The sequence below is a fragment of the Xenopus laevis genome, chromosome 1L (assembly GCF_017654675.1).
Source record: "Xenopus laevis strain J_2021 chromosome 1L, Xenopus_laevis_v10.1, whole genome shotgun sequence".
NCBI classification, from domain to species: domain Eukaryota; kingdom Metazoa; phylum Chordata; class Amphibia; order Anura; family Pipidae; genus Xenopus; species Xenopus laevis.
The window spans coordinates 50368806-50385492 of record NC_054371.1 but is presented as its reverse complement, the minus strand read 5'-3'; the positions used below and the strand labels follow the sequence as shown (position 1 = coordinate 50385492).

At 36.7% G+C, this 16687-nt stretch overlaps 1 protein-coding gene across 1 annotated transcript; it reads left to right on the top strand.

Annotated features, from left to right (window-relative positions):
• The first annotated feature begins 266 nt into the window (after positions 1–266).
• spcs3.L (signal peptidase complex subunit 3 L homeolog) lies at positions 267–14964 on the top strand. The gene is given in 5 exon segments (NM_001091748.1): positions 267–527; positions 6760–6833; positions 9273–9349; positions 10514–10629; positions 14377–14964. Coding segments are annotated over 5 exon segments (543 nt in total). The 5' UTR covers positions 267–384; the 3' UTR covers positions 14510–14964.
• Positions 14965–16687: the final 1723 nt, after the last annotated feature.

The following is a 16687-nucleotide window of genomic DNA, read 5'->3' as shown; positions in this document are numbered from 1 at the left end:
TCAAAAGATATCTAGCAGAGGCTATGCCGCTATCTGAAGCTATACAGACATACACTGATTTTAGACTACCAACACCAGGAACTTTACCCACATCAACTATGGCCGCTTCAGGCTGAAGCTCTCTGATCACGTGCCGGTAACTTCCCCGGCACCTACCGAATGCAACGCCCAGTTTCCGGTTTGTATCCCGGAAGTAGAGTGGTATTGTGGCTCTGAAAGCGCCTTCAGACAGACAGCTCAGCTTTATCAGTGACTTCCTGTTGGTTATACCCAGCTGCCACTTCGCGCACCTTCATCTCCCGAGCCCCATTCATCTGGTGACATATAAGCGCAGCTCCTCGCCTTCGTTACCTTCTCTGTCACTGTTAAAGGGCTGCAGACGCCATGAACACCGTTCTTTCGCGAGCTAATTCGCTCTTTGCTTTTTCATTGAGCGTTATGGCGGCGCTCACCTTTGGTTGCTTTATCACCACCGCGTTCAAGGAGCGGATAGTTCCTGTCAACATCCATGTGTCTCGGGTGATGCTGTGAGTAGCGACCCTCTGATGAACTGCCTTTCCTTCTCATTTACAGTGTGTCCTGCCCTGTAGTCTCTGGGAAAAAACACGCTGCAAATATGTCTGTGGCCCCAGGGGTCCTAATAGTTACCATAGCTTATTAGGGGAAACCTGTGAAAGCTGCACTGCCCTAAGAGGGGACATATAAGAAAGATACACGCCTCATGGGTTTCCTGTTGCATGGCTACCATAGTCTTGCACTGTATGATAACAATGTCACTACATGTGCTAGTGTGGGGTTAGTACATGTACATTTTAATATGCAAGAAAACCACCACTTGCTTACCTTACTTATTTAACCTTAACTACCATTATGACAGACGTATTTGGACTTCCTTCTGGGTGGCAGTCAATAGCCTCATGTGCTGTATTGTGTGGCAACATATGTTATAACTGAAACTGCAGCTCTGACTTTATTTTTTCAGGGTTTATTCAACCTTTTCTATAAATGCAGCGTAGAACTTGCATCTTTAACTGAGCAGCTGCCAGCAATTCCTAAAAAAAAAAAAACACTAAAACTAAACTGAAAACATTTTTTGTTACTCCGGAGGCTGAATGAAAATGCTCTGAGTTCTGTTTTAGCGTCATAAATCCTTAAAACTGGAATAAATATATCTATTGCTCCACCTCTGTAGGGCACATGTACACCCACAAGGACAGGACAGTAGTGGTCCCTGCTCATTGCCCACAGTTAGTTGTGTATAGCACCACTTTCATTAAAGGCACTTGCACTTTTTAAAATGTGTTTTTTTTTGTGCATATTGCTGTGCTCAATGGTGTTTAGTCCTTTCTGCCTTCGGAAATGACGCCAGGCAGACTTTAAACTATTTGATGAGACTATCTCTGATTTTAGTTAAAGCACAAGCACAATTTTTGTGAATCAGAATTGCAGTAGGCACAGTGCAATTGCATCAATTTACAGCTGCAGTGACGGTGGAAATCTGAAAAAAAGCTGCACCGTGAGGCTAAAAAAACAGTTGTTTGTGCTCAAAATTGCATTTTGCTCACTGCATTTGCATACACTGTCAGAGTAGCACTTTGACAACAGCTAAAGACTTCTTACATGGGTCTTTGAAAGTCTATTCAAATGCCTGCTGAATGCATCAACATGCATATATTGTAGAGGTGCACCGAATCTACTATTTTGGATTCGGCCGAATCCCTGAATCCATCTTGGAAGATTCAGCCGAATCCCGAAATGAACCCTAAATTTGCATATGCAAATTAGGGGCGGGGAAGGGAAAAGTGGGAAAAAATTGGTTTACTTCCTTGTTTTGTAACAGTCATGTGAAATCCCGCCCTCCCCACAATTTGCATATGCAAATTAGGATTTGGATTCGGTTCAGCCAGGCACAAGGATTCGGCCGAATCCTGCTGAAAAAGGCCGAATCCCGACCCGAATCCTGGATTTGGTGCATCCCTAATACATTGCATTTCTACATTTTTATTTTGTTACCACATATTGAACTTGTGAAAAGGCACGTTTGTATGTTAAAGGTTTTTTCAAATGCATAAAACACAGCAGGCTGCATTTGAATAAACACAATGAAATGCATCAGTGCTAAAATGCAGATCTTGGTTCTTGTGAGTGAAATTATTCAGGATAAAACGAACTATACTCGTGCAGTTAGACATGTTCAAACATGAGTGACAAGTGACAAAAAAACCTGAATTTTCCAGAATTTGGCCTAACATGAAACCACTCCAGCAGAGAATGTCAAGGAGCCATGCAACTCCAGTAACTGTACTTAGAGGAGCATATTAATATCATCTCTTTTTCTTTAAATATGGTGCTTCATTGTTACCCTTATGTTGGTTAGCTCTTGGTAATGTATAGGCGTGCAATTTATTTCAAACTAGTCTGGTGCTAAAAAGTAAACTATTATTTTACCTTAAACTTGGAGTAACCCATTGAGGTCAACTTGCAGTCCCTCACTCTTTAACCTTTTATCCAGAGACTTAAAATCTGTTGCTCTGCATTCTGTCAGTGCTGTAGACTTCACTGTCTGTAGCATTTAAAAGGTTAAGTGGGAACAAAAAGCCTGTCAAAAAAGTTTGTGTTAGAAGTTGAGTTCCTTTTGTTACTCCAGTTGTCTCTCACACTCCAAAACATACACATGAATTGACTCCTTGTAAAACTGACCCTAGTGCGTGTGTGAGTGTAATAGGGATCTTAAATTGCAAGTTCCACTGGGGCAGAAACTGGTGTGAATGATGAACAGTTATTGCAAAGGGCTTTGTGACATGTCAGCACTATGTAAATAAAGTTTCATGATAAATTGAACATGTATAAAGTGCGCCTTGCAGTTATTTATTTATTTATTTATTTTTTTAAATAACTTCTTTTTGAGAAAGGCTCTTTTTTTGATCCAGCTGTTTAGCAGCTGTTACAGAGTGGGTTGCCCCAATGGTTAATCTTATATGGAGGATGTCTCTCTAGTGAGAAGCCTCAACTATAAGGTGCCCACTGTCTTTCCACTTTGATGTCACTGCTTTGGGTTCTGGAGTGATGGAGCAGTCTTCCAAAGTCTAAGATGGTTCTGTAACCTCTGCTTATTGTATTGTGGGACACAATACAGACATGGGGGGGGGGCCTTCAGCAACAGCTGCCACAAAACTGGACTGGAAGATGCTCATTCCATTAGCCCAAAAGTATGACATCACAGAGTACACTATGCAGGAAGCTTCTCATTGGAGAGGTCTTCACAAAGAATCAGCCTTTCACTTGTTTCATAGGAGCTGTCAAAGGAAATGTATTTTTTATTCCCCCCCCAAAAAAGGATTTATGTAAAAAGTAAATGTCAAAACTTGGACGTCTATTAGGTTGCTAATATCCTACTTACCCTGGCAACCAGGCAGCAGTGTAGAATGCATAGTGGAAAATAGAAAAGGGTCTATATGGAAACAGAAGCAGAAAACAACAGTGTTAAAATGTGGTCTCACACAGAATTGATTGTCAAGGTCAATGACAGAAAAACACAACAGATAACTGCATTCTGGGAAAAGTAAGAAATATAGAATGTAAATAATACAGCATAATAAAAACTGACAATTCAGAAAATGCCAATCTGTAACATACTAAGAGGCAAACATATTAACACTGGAGATTGGTTTGCCCATAGCAACCAATCTGAAATTTCATTTTAACTGTCACCTACAAGTTCGAAAACAAAACGAAGATCTGATTGGTTGCTAAGGACAATATCACTGGTGATGTTTGTCTCCATGGGATTCTTCACATTTAAAATCATTTTTAGTATGATGTAGAGAGTCATATTCTGAGACTATTTGCCATTGGTTTTCATTTCTGATTATTTGTGGGTTTTGAGTTATTTAGCTTTTTATTCAGCAGCTCTTGGTTGCTAGGGTCTGTGTCCTGTGCTGCTTAAACGTGTCAATCTGAAACTATGGGTAATTTTGTTATCTGAGCGGTTTTCCTTGTTGCTACTCTGTTAAAAATAATACATAATCACTAACACATACTAAACGTCTGATTTATTAAGTTATTGTGATTTCATTGGAAGGAGGTAACATTGCCTCATGGATATGGATAGGTACACATACAGAAAATGCGAATTTAACTTTTAAAGGGGTTGTTCACCTTCCAAACCCCATTTCCAGTTCAGTTGTTGTCAAACTGTTCACCAGAAATAAAGATACTTTTTTTTCAATTAGTAATTTTTTACCATTTTTTTTTAAAAAATATTAAAGTCTAAAAGTTAATGTTCCTGTTTGTGGTATTTGTCTGGCAGCTCAGTAATGCAGATTCTGAACGGTTACATTTAATTGTAACAATTGATACATTTCCTAGCAGCATCTGTGGGAATATTTGCAACTATTGTATCAATTCTAATAGCTGTCTCTGGGATTCTGCTCAGCAGGTAAGAAATGTATCAACTAAGTTGCAGATTTATTAAGGATCGAGTTGTGTTTTCCACAAAAATTCCAGTTTTCAAAGGTTATTTTTTTGGTCAAAAATCAATTTTTTGAGTAAAAAGAGATTTATTATACTATGGACACTGGAAATAGCTCAAATACACCATCTAAAACCTGTCAAAGTGATGTAGAAGTCAATGGCAGAGGTCCCTTTGAACCATTTGAAGTTGTTTACAGCCTTCATGATTTTCTATTTTTTTTATTTATTTATTTTTTTTGGAGTGTTTTTCCTGAAAACTAAATCAATTTGAGTTTTCTGGTTGTTAAACCCCAAACTTGCTGATTCGAGTTCTTTCTATTTACGTTTTTTCTTATCTTAGAAACCATTCGAGTTGTCAGTTCAATCGAGGTCTAAAAAACTCTAAAATTCGACCATTGATAAATAACCCTCTTGGATCAATTTAAAGCAGTTAACAGTCTGCGACACCCCCCCCCCCCTTCCAGAGCTGCTTCAGAAAGACATAAGAAGGTGAAAAATGAACTTTAAAACTTTAATATTAGAAAACTGTCGCAATTAGAAAATAGAAAGTATCTGAAAAAAGACTTTATTTCTGGTGAACTATCTGAAACCAACCGAACAGAAAAATAGGTGTTGGAAGGTGAACTAACCCTTTCCCAAGAAAAACTTGAACTTCCTTACTTCCATTAAATGTATGGCAAAATAATATCATTACAGAATGCTATGAAGAATTAACAGTTAACCATTTATAGGCACTTTTAAATTGCTCAGCAAGTTGTCCTGGGAAAAGGGGGGAGGCTGTAATCTTGCTGAATTTCCCTTTTACTTTGTGAGCACATCCTGCATGTATCTCTTTCTCTGTATTTCATTCAATATGTAACTATAATACACCCAATCCATGCAGTTTATGTCACTATTTATTCTGCTTAGCACAGGAGCAAGTTATGGAGTTAAATGACTGAGTTTTGTTCAGTTGCTTATCTGTTTTCACTTGCTGAATTTGCTTTGGCCAATAAAACACCAGCACGACAGCCTATTCTATTCAAATAGCACTGCTCCTCCTCTTCCATCTGCACTACTTGCTATTAAGTCAGAGTCACTGTGTGATTCACACCACCTTCCTTATTACAGCCAGAAATGCAAAGTACTCCTTTAACTTGGTGCTCCCTGAGAAATCTGCATGAAATAAACCCTCTGCGATGCTTCTTAATTTCTACTTATCCCTTAGTAATTTTATAGTAGAACATTGTTTTTATGTATGAATTTTATAGGGTAGAGTGCGCTATTAATTGCTGATAAAGTAATTCCCAGGGACCTGTATGGGGAGACAATATATAGAGTAGTACGCCCAAAAGAGAACCCTTACAGACTTTCTATGGAACTACTCACATGTTTGATGTTTTAAATGCGTATATATCGTCTCCGATGTGATCCTGCAATACAGAGACTTCAAATGGTGTTATATCGTCAGAGCCGCAGGTATCACCCTGCGAGATGTTTTCCACTTACGGGATCGTAGTCAAAAGGAAGCTTAGAATATAGCGCTATATTCTAAGCTTCCTTTTGGGCGTACTACTCTATATATTGTCTCCCCATACAGGTCCCTGGGAATTACTTTATCAGCAATTAATAGCGCACTCTACCCTATAAAATTCATATTTGAACACAGTGGACAGGTGGATCCACAAAAACCAGCAGTGCAGCTTTATTACATATATTTTGGTGACCGCGCAAACCTCAACCCCATACAGCACAAATTGTTTTTATGTAGTTGATTCTGACATCAGTAGATTTATTTTGCCTGGTTGTTCAGAATCTTTGTATTTGCTGCTAGTTATAGATTATTTTATTCATTAACCACTGATAAATAAAATCTATACAGTCCTGTTATGCACCTTTAAAGTGATTAAAGCCTCATGACCATACATTGGAAGCTTGTGTTCTGATATTACATATAAAATAAATGCCAGAATGGAAGAGCGTGATTTTGTTCAGAATACTATGTCTATGATGGGAAGCTCTTGAGAACAGTTCTCTCTTAACTGTTTTGTCTTTGTGTTTTTACCTACTTTGTATTTTTACCTTACTAGAAAAAGATGCAGCATTATGTTGCTTAGCACAAATGAATTCATGCTGTTTCTCTTCTATTAATTGGCAACCCTGTTTACATTTAAAACCCCAGTATAAAACCAGTTAATTCAATGCGGGTATCTCTGCATTATTTCCTTATATATGCTATTCTTTTGGCTAACTGTTGCTGTGTATAGTATTCTGGAATAACTCTTCATGTACAAATTTGTCTTTCAGGGAGAATGTTGAAGATTTTACTGGTCCCCGGGAAAGAAGTGACCTAGGATTTATCACATTTGATATAAATGCAGATATCCTTTCAAAAATGAAATGTGTATGCTGTTGTGAGCAGTAAAACATATCATATGTAGGCAATACAAAATTGATGCATTTAATTACAACCCAAAGCATGAAATCCCAAGACTATATTTACTCCTAGTATCCCTGTCAAAAGGCATTGGGAAAGCAGTCGCTGTTAGAGATTTTTTCTATATTTTAATGGTTTTGCTATTACCATCAGACTCTCCGATTACTCAGACAGTCTGGTTGTGGACTTTAATGTGGTGGGAATGAGGGATGCAAAAGAGCTTGTACATGGCACCAGAACAAGGATTCTACAGCCCCGTGTTATACAGAATTTTACCTTGTCTCAGTGGAGCGTATACACCCACCTATATCCACCCATTTAAAAAACAGAGGCTAGCAGGAAACAGAAGACAGATTATACAAATTAATTGTATCGTCTAAAGGGATATACAGCCTAATATAACCACTTTTTTATCACTGGTGCAATAAATAGGGCTTATGATGAACATACCTTTTATTAATTGTTTTGGTTAGGAAATATCTATGGTTTTTGTTATTTCTTGCTCTAAACAGGGCAAAATAAAAGAATAGGCAAAACGTAGGTTCCATACAGCCCTATCTTTAAAAATGGTCTATACGTTCCCTTAAAGGAATTGTTCATTATAAAAATAAAAACTGGGTAAATGGATAGGCTGTACAAAATAAAAAATGTTTCTAATATAGTTAGTTTGGCAAAAAGATTTAATGTATAAAGGCTGAAGTGACTGGATGTCGAACAGAACAGCACACTACTTCGTGCTTTGCTGTTCTCTTGGTTTCCACTGACTGGTTACCCTGGTGACCAAGCAGTAACCAATCAGTGATTTGAGGGGGGCCACATGGGCCATAACTGTTGCTTTTGAATCTAAGATGAATGCTGAGGATCAATTACAAACTCACTGAACAGAAATGTACCATGTGGCCCCCCTTCAAGTTGTTGACTAACTCAGAGTTATAGAGCTGAAAAGCAGGAAGTAGTGTTCTGGCTATTATGTTGGACATCCAGTCACTCCAGCCTTTATACATTACATTTTTGGCTAACTAACTATATTAGAAACTTTTTTTATTTTGCACAGCCTATCTATTTATCTAGTTTTTATTTTTACACTGAACTGTTCCTTTAAACTCTACCAGGCTGCTTGAGACCTGGAGAACTGGATCCATATTTGCAGTCTAATCTAAACACGCGCAATTACCACTTCCCAGTGGAGAGTTTATTGTAGTTGGGGTTAAAAGTGAGGTAACGGCTTGACAATGCAAGTGAGTAAGTCCCTTCTTTATAATCTAAATTTATTTTTATTTTTAAAAAGAAGGAAACAAATGGTGGATATTTGGAAATGACGATGTTTAAAAAAAAAAAAAAAAAGATATTGTGGTATAGTGATGAACTTTATTGTAGCCCCACAGTTTAATATAATGCATGTTTTATATTCCAAACCTACAGAAGGTCTAAAAGAAAATGCCCCAACCTGGTGCGATTTTTTTGGAACTGACCTGGGCCACAAGGTTAGCCATCCTGGTAGCATCCCCAGTGTTTAACCTTTATTTGGCTTGTAATACAACTGAGCTTGTGCATTCTTTGAATGTTCTATGGACATTAAATTTTAAAGGGATTCTGTCATGATTTATACAATGTAGTTTTTATTTCTAAATTTCACTGTTTTCACTGCACATAATTCACTCTACAATATAAAATTGCATTCCTGAACCAGCAAGTGTATTTCTTTTAGTTGTAATATTGGTATGTAGGCAGCCATCTCAGGTCATTTTGCCTGGTCATGTGCTTTCAGAAAGAGCCAGCACTTAAGGATGGAACTGCTTTCTTGCAGGCTGTTGTTTCTCTTACTCAATGTAACTGAATGTGTTGCAGTGGGACCTGGATTTTACTATTAAATGCTGTTCTTAGATCTACCAGGCAGCTGTTATCTTGTGTTAGGGAGCTGCTGTCTGGTTACCTTCCCATTGTTCTGTTGTTAGGCTGCTGGGTAAAAGGGAGGAAGTGATATCACTCCAACTTAAAGTGAAGAGTGACTGAAGTTTATCAGAGCACAAGTCACATGAGTGGGGGCAGCTGAAAAACTGACAATATGTCTAGCTCCATGTCATATTTCAAAATTAAATATAAAAAAATCTGTTTGCTCTTTTGAGAAACTGATTTCAGTGCACAATTCTGCTGGAGCAGCGCTATTAACTGATGCATTTTTGAAGAAAAAAAAAAAACCCAATTTTTTCCCATGACAGTATCCCTTTTAAGCTCCACTGAGACAGGGTAACATTCTGTATAACACGGGGCTGTGCAAATAAAAGATAATAGCAATATCGGTGGGATTTGATGAAGTACTGTGAATGCTTCTCATATGATAGATCATGCAGTATCTTTAGGTTGTTTTCTTTAACAGTCATACATTTGCAGCCGATATTTGATTGGAATGTTAAACAGCTATTTATTTACTTGTCTGCTGAATATTCCACCAGAAGCAACGTAAGTGAGCTTTTCCCTTTTTCTATTCTTACATATGTTAGAAGTGAACTGTTCTGTATTCACAGTATTTGGCATGCATGTGCCACAACCCGCAATAGTTTTTTTTTATTCTTTAAAGGAAAACTATACTCCCCGAACAATGTAGGTCAATATAAAAATATATTGCATGAAACAGCTAATATGTAAAACTCTGCTTCATGTAAATAAACCATTTTCATAATAATATACCTTTTTCACAGTATGTACCATTGGGTAATCATAAATAGAAAATTGCCATTTAAAAAAAAAAAATAAAATAAGGGCCACCCCCTGGTTTTGTATGATTCATGGTGCAATCAAACAAACTATATATGTTAGGTCACATGAGCCAATTAACAGACAGAGTTCTGTCTTTTGCTTCCACACTTAGATTTGTAGTGTTTCTGTCAGGTGATTTCTGAGGCAGCACACCAAAAAATGGTGGTCCAAGGCAAGAAATGTAAAAGGGCAATATTTACTTAAATATATATACCAGTTTGGTAAGATTCTTTAAATGCCACTTAATTTGATATAAACTGTTGCTTAAATATTCATTTTGGGGTTATAGTTTTCCTTTAACATTATGGCAATGCACTGCAGGTGATTGTGCATGTGTGCCCAAAGTCCATGATTGCTCAGTAGACGGCATCTTTGCTTGTTTTTATTATTTCTAATGATTTTGTTTAACCTTAGGTCATCTCAATTTACAAGAAATGGTGTCTTTGTTTCTGTCTGTATGTTTAAAGGAACTTTTTAGTGTAAAAATGAAACTGGGTAAATAGTTTTGATCCTTAGCAAGCAGGTTATATTCTAACAAAACCGTTTTTTCCCATATGGCCTCTCTTCAAGTCACTGATTGGTTACTGACTAGTAACAAGCTGCAAAGCAGGAAGTCCTGTTCTGGCTATTATGTTAGACATCCAGTCACTCCATCCTTTATGCATTTCATTTTTGGCTAACTAACTATATTAGAAAATGTTTAATTTTGCACAGCCTATTTATTTACCCAGTTTAATTTTACACTGATCTGTTCCTTTAACATGTTCCTTTCCAAATATTGTTCTGTTCCTTTAAGATGTATCTTTCCATGCATTAAGTAACAAAGCCTAGTCCTACAGACTGAGTTATTTTCTGGTTTTATTTTAGACCCTGAACCAGGTCGTACTATGGGACAAGATCATCCTCCGAGGAGATAATCCAAAGTTGTCCTTAAAAGAAATGAAATCAAAGTATTTTTTCTTTGACGATGGAAATGGTCTCAAGTAAGCATCTGGAAAAAATATACTGTTTTATTAAAATGTGCTCTTTTCAAGAAGCGAGTGCAAGAGATAAAATTTATAAGGTGAAACCTGACACAAAAAGCTGATGTCTGTTTACTTTTTGGCGCCAGAAAGGTCCGTGATTGATTTGAGGTGACACAATGGAGAGTTCTGTAAACGATCAGGATGTCAAAAGAGCTCCAAAAGTGATGCTATTTAATTATCATTGTTTGATATAACATGTAGCACGGTTTCCTGAAACCTTTTTTAACACTATTACTTGTTGAAATCAGGGAAAAAAGGCTTTAGGAATAGTGACCTAAAACAAGGGGAAGATGGAAATGAGATGTAATATGTAGAAATTGCCACAAATATTGGACCAAAAATCTCTCTCCCTTGGCAACTGGAGAAAATCCTGAAATGAATACCCTATTTATCCTTTTTATTTTAATATCATTAGAAAGGTATGTCAGCATTGTAGAAAAGGAAAATATGAAAGTAACATGAGCTTGTCCCAATTTTGTATTTTCACCTTTCTATTTATTACAGGTATGTATGGGATCTGTTATTGGAAACCAGTTATCCAGAAAGTTCCGAATTACGGAAAGGCCATCTCCATAAATCCAAATTTAGAAAATAATTTCCTTTTTTCTCTAATAATAAAACAGTAGCTTGTACTTGATCCAAACTAAGATATAATTAATACTTATTGGAAGCAAAACCAGCCTATTGGGTTTATGTAATGTTTACATGATTTTCTAGTAGACTTAAGGTATGAAGATCCAAATTACGGAATGATCTGTTATCCGGAAAACCCCAGATTCTGAGCATTCTGGATAACATGTCCCATACCTGTACTAAAATACAGGATAACAGGTCCAGGTACCTGTTATCCAGAGTGCTTGGGACCTGGGGTTTTCCGGATAACTGATCCTTCCGTAATTTGGATCTTCATACATTAGTCTACTAGAAAATCATGTAAAATTTAAATAAACCCAATAGGCTGGTTTTGCTTCCAATGAGGATTAATTATATCTTAGTTTGGATCAAGTACAAGGTACTGTTTTATTATTACAGAGAAAAAGGAAATAATTTTTAAAACTTTTCATTTGGATAAAATGGAGCCTATGGGAGACAGTCTTTACTTAATTCGGAGCTTTCTGGATAACAGGTTTCCAGGATAACCGATCCCATACCTTTACATTATTATAATGAGAGGTTAAAAAAAAACCTTTAAATTTTTGCCATTGTAGCAGCCTCTCTTTCAATCCGTTTACTATGATAGTGCGTGTATATCGCTTTTAGTGAGGGCATTATGTAGGCATAATTCTTTGTAGCTGTATAGTTTTAATTTGCCTGTTTTCACTCCAGAGCTTAAGGACAATGCATGTGTGTTAAATAGAAACCTGACAGACTGGCATTGTTTAGAAAGTAAGAATATGGGGGGAGGGGGTGTCTTAAAGGAGAAGTAAAAATGTTAGATTTACTTATCTGACACTCTGGGCCAGTGCTCGTATCAGCAGAAAACTGCACCAGCCCGGGGTTCTTCCAACGAGCACCACATAGTAATCCTCTTCCTTCTTCACTCTTCAAATTTCCTGGGGCAGACGCATGTGCAGTAGAACTAAATAGCTGGCTTTTTTCGATAAAGTTCAGCATTTCGCTGTACTGTAAGTACAATGCCTTGGGGGTACCTAACATTTGGCACCAACAATTGGCAAATTTCTTTAATTAAATCCTTTAAAACAAAGCAAAGAAAAGTATTAGAAAATGTGCACTGAAAATGTGCACTAAAAAGAATACTGACACATTGCTATGAATTCCATAGGAACATATCTGTATTAAGAAAGAGTTGTAGGTATCCCTTTAAAGGAGTGCACTGCTTTACTATGTTTTTGAGTGATCATTTCCTGAACTAGGCTTTTTCCATTGTGTGAAATGTGAACTCTTCTATGTTTAAGTGATACTGACCGTACCGGTATGGGATGTAATCCAGTATGCTCGGGACCTGGATTTTTTTTTTTTTTTTGAATAACAGATCTTTCCGTACATTGGATATTCATACCTTTAACTGTACTAGAAAATCATGTACACATGAAATAAACCCAATAGGCTGTTTTTTCTTCCAATAAGGACCTATTATGTCTTAGTTAAGACATACAAGGTAATGTTTTAATTACAGAGAAAAAGGAAATTGTTTTAAAAAAAATTGGATTATTTGAATAAAATGGAGTTTATGGGAAGACAGCCTTTCAGGAGCTATCTGAATAACTGGTTTCCAGATTACGGATCCCATATCAGTATTAAATTGTGTCCACATCATTACCATCAAATTAGAAACATGCGCAGGACCTCACATCAAGCATTTATTTGTGCAAATTCACCAAAATAAAAATACATTGTCAATACAAGTGTTCATGCAAAACATACCACATGACAGTGTCTCCCTCTTCATACCTTGTGTCAGCCACTCCCTCCTGATGCGTTTTGCGCAATTGGGCGCTTTATCATTACCACCTCTTAAGCACACAAGGGCAGCCAACTGGCACTCCGTACTAAAAGTATGTATCTCTGGTGGTAGCATCAAGTGACTATGCTGCTCCGTATACTTTGCTTCAGACCTACTGAGAATCCTGATACAGGTATGGTATCTGTTTTCCGGAAACCCATTATCCAGAAAACTCCAAATCACGGAAAGGCCATCTCCCATAGACTCCATTTTATCCAGATAATTTTTAAAATTGATTTCCCCTTTCTCTGTAATAATAAAAATGTAGCTTATACTTGATCCAAACGGAGATGAATCCTTATTGGAAGCAAAACCAGCCTATTGGGTTTATTTAATGTTTACATTACTTTCTAATAGACTGAAGGTATGTAGAGCTAAATTACGGAAAGATCTGTTGTCTGGAAAACACCAAGTCCCAAGCGTTCTGGATAAAAGGTCCCATACCTGTACTCTTTAAAGTAAGTTTTCTCAAACTGTCAGGCCAGATTTACATAATTAATGCCTGCTTGTAAAACTGGTGAGGATGAAATGGTTTTCTTACTCCCTTCCATATATTGTAACACTCAAAACTTCAGTTTTTACCTGTGCTGAGCTTGTAAATATGTGTCTCATGCAATCATTGTAACTTCAGGTTAGTGTTATATCCTCCCTACGTTTTACCCTTTGGGGCAGTGTGTAGTTCGACATGCAGCTAAACCTTCCCGCACTCCAATAAAGAGACTGAGAACTGAAGTCTGTAGATTTTACTGGATGGCAAGGGGAATAGAGTAAACTGTGTGCTTCTTATGAGCTGTAAAATGGAAATATCATAGCATGGTGGAAGCTTATGCTGGAGACATGACCGTAAGAATGATACTGTGGTAAGTATGTGAGGCCTAGGTAGAAGTGTGTTAGTGTTTGTATCAGTGCATGCTTTGCTCATGTACAACAGTCTCATACTATCACATTACAAGGTTCCTCTTTGTCATGCCTCTACCTTGTTTAGCTGATGTCCTGTGCATATGGCATCTTTATGAGATGGGGTTTGCAGCTCAATATGATTGGGATTTACATTTTAGGTTTCGTAGCTGGGCACCTACAATAAGTACATTTACGACTACACGTAGTATAAGTTTATTTAATAAAGATTAATTGGCTTTGTGCCATAAATAATTATATAACAAAGAACCATTGTAATTTGTTCCTTGTGTATAAAAGGAGTTCTTGTACATGATTTTTATGTGTCAATTTCTGTTTTGCAGGGGTAATCGCAATATCACATTGACTCTTTCTTGGAACGTTGTCCCAAATGCTGGCATCTTACCCCTTGTCACAGGATCAGGACATAAATCCATTCCATTTCCTGATACCTATAAAACCACGATGAGCTATTAAATTATTGCAATGTTTTGTAAGCTATTTTTTATCCATCTAAACCTTGGAGACCTCCTGCCTAAAGTTTATACCAAAATACCTGAAACCGGAAACACAACTTCTTTCTGAAAAAATGATTATGGCCATGTGGGTTTGAATACCCGTGTATGTAAATACAAATGAAGAATCCACTATTTTTATTTTTTTATTTTGAGTAGTACAAGTGTCGTCTTCCAGAAAAGTGATGAAACCAACTCCACCGTATTGATTCACAGCATTGCAAATACAATTCCGCTGCTTATAACTGTTCCTGCTAAATGTGGACCGAACCATTCAAAGATGATGCTTTTTTACTGTTGCTTTGTATTAGGACATCCATTCTGAAGGTACACACAATTCTAACATGGTTACACATAGATTAATGTTAGTAATGTGAACATTGTTTTCAAATAAAACGATCTAAAATTGTGACAACATTTCCTTGGCCTGTTACAAAATTTTTTTTTCTCAAATTGTGACTTTAGAACTAAAGAAATATAATATACAAGATGTGTGTTATGTAATGTTAATTATTTAAAGAGACCAAGAAGATTAATTCATTTTTATGGGGGTTATTTATCAAAATCCGAATTTCTCATTTTCTGAAATATATTCCGACCAAATCCGCACAAGTTATTTCCCCTTATTTATCAATACATATTCCAGAAAAATTCCAGTGTTGGGAAAAAAACTGGAAAAAATAGTGAAAATTTGAATCGTATAATTTTTTTTTTTACATTTTTGCCCGAAAACCACCAAATATTCTGATTTTTGCACGAAACCCAGCGCAGATCATGATATCTTCGGGGACTTCTCCCATTGACTTATATACAGCCTCAGTAGGTCTGAGATGCCGGATTTTCGGATTCAACATTTTCCGTCCTCGAGGTATAATAAATCATGGGAAAAAAATAGAGTTTGTAGCATTTGGACTTTAATAAATAACCCCCTATGTGATGCTTGAAAAGGTTGGATGACCAATTATGTCGTTTCTGCTGAAAATTAAATTATTTTTTTTTTTAACTAATTTTCCCCTTTTTGTACCACCACAGTTTGGTATATTCCCTTAGGAAAAATTTATTAATAATAACGATTACATTTTTTGCTGTGGCCTGGTTTTTAAGCAAGTACAATAAAGAGGGAGAGCTACAAAAAGTTGAAATATCAGAAATAAAATTTCCATTGGATGCTTAAAAAGTAAATTCTAAAGAACACCAAGATAAATATGTCCTATAAAAGCATGTGCTAATAAAAATACTGGACTTTCTTTGTGCCCTCTTCTTTGGTTTCACAGGTAGGCTAGATCCCTGGGGACTGTTTACTTTGGTATTGAAAGTGATTCTTATAGTGGATAAAGGTTTTAAATCCAAACTTCAAAGTTTCACTAAGGAATGAATATAAAACTAGCTGTCCACAAGATGGCAATGTATCCTTTATACTGGGTGAGTCCGTGTGCCCTGATCATTTTCCTACAGTAAAACAGAGCTCTGTAATCATTTAATTGCAAAAAAAAAAAAATCACCAGTCTGTTTTGATACTTGCACTACAACTTTTTGCATTTGTTAGAGAATGGCTCCTGGAAATCATTAAAGGGACAATTTAACCTCATCTGCATTTTAGTTACTCTTCAAGCTTGAATTGGCCAAAGAATAATGTGTGAACAAAGCATGTCTAAGACATGGAAGCAGACTTGTTTTGGTTCGCAAAGCATGTATTATTATTATTTAGCATCCCACTAGAAATATACAGCCAACACAACAACAAAATAGTTGGGTTACTGTGTAAAATGTAAATCAAAAGAGAACAGGATGATTTCCAAATGATTTAACCCCTAAATTTAATTGCAAATAGTACAAAGACAACACATCAAAACTGAGAAATGGTATTGTTTTCTGAAAAATATTTATACAATATATCACTTTTATTTATATACTCTCGAATTTGATGCCAACAGCAAATTTCAAAAAAGTTGTGTAGGGGCATGTTTCCCACTGTGTCACATCACTTCTTCTTTTAACTAGGGATGCATCGAATCCAGGATTCAGTTTGGGATTCAGCCGGATTCAGATTCCCAGCCGAACTTGGGCAGGGAGGGAAATTGCATGATTTTTTGTCCCAAAACAAGGAAGTAAAAAATGTTTTCCCCTTCCCACCCTAATT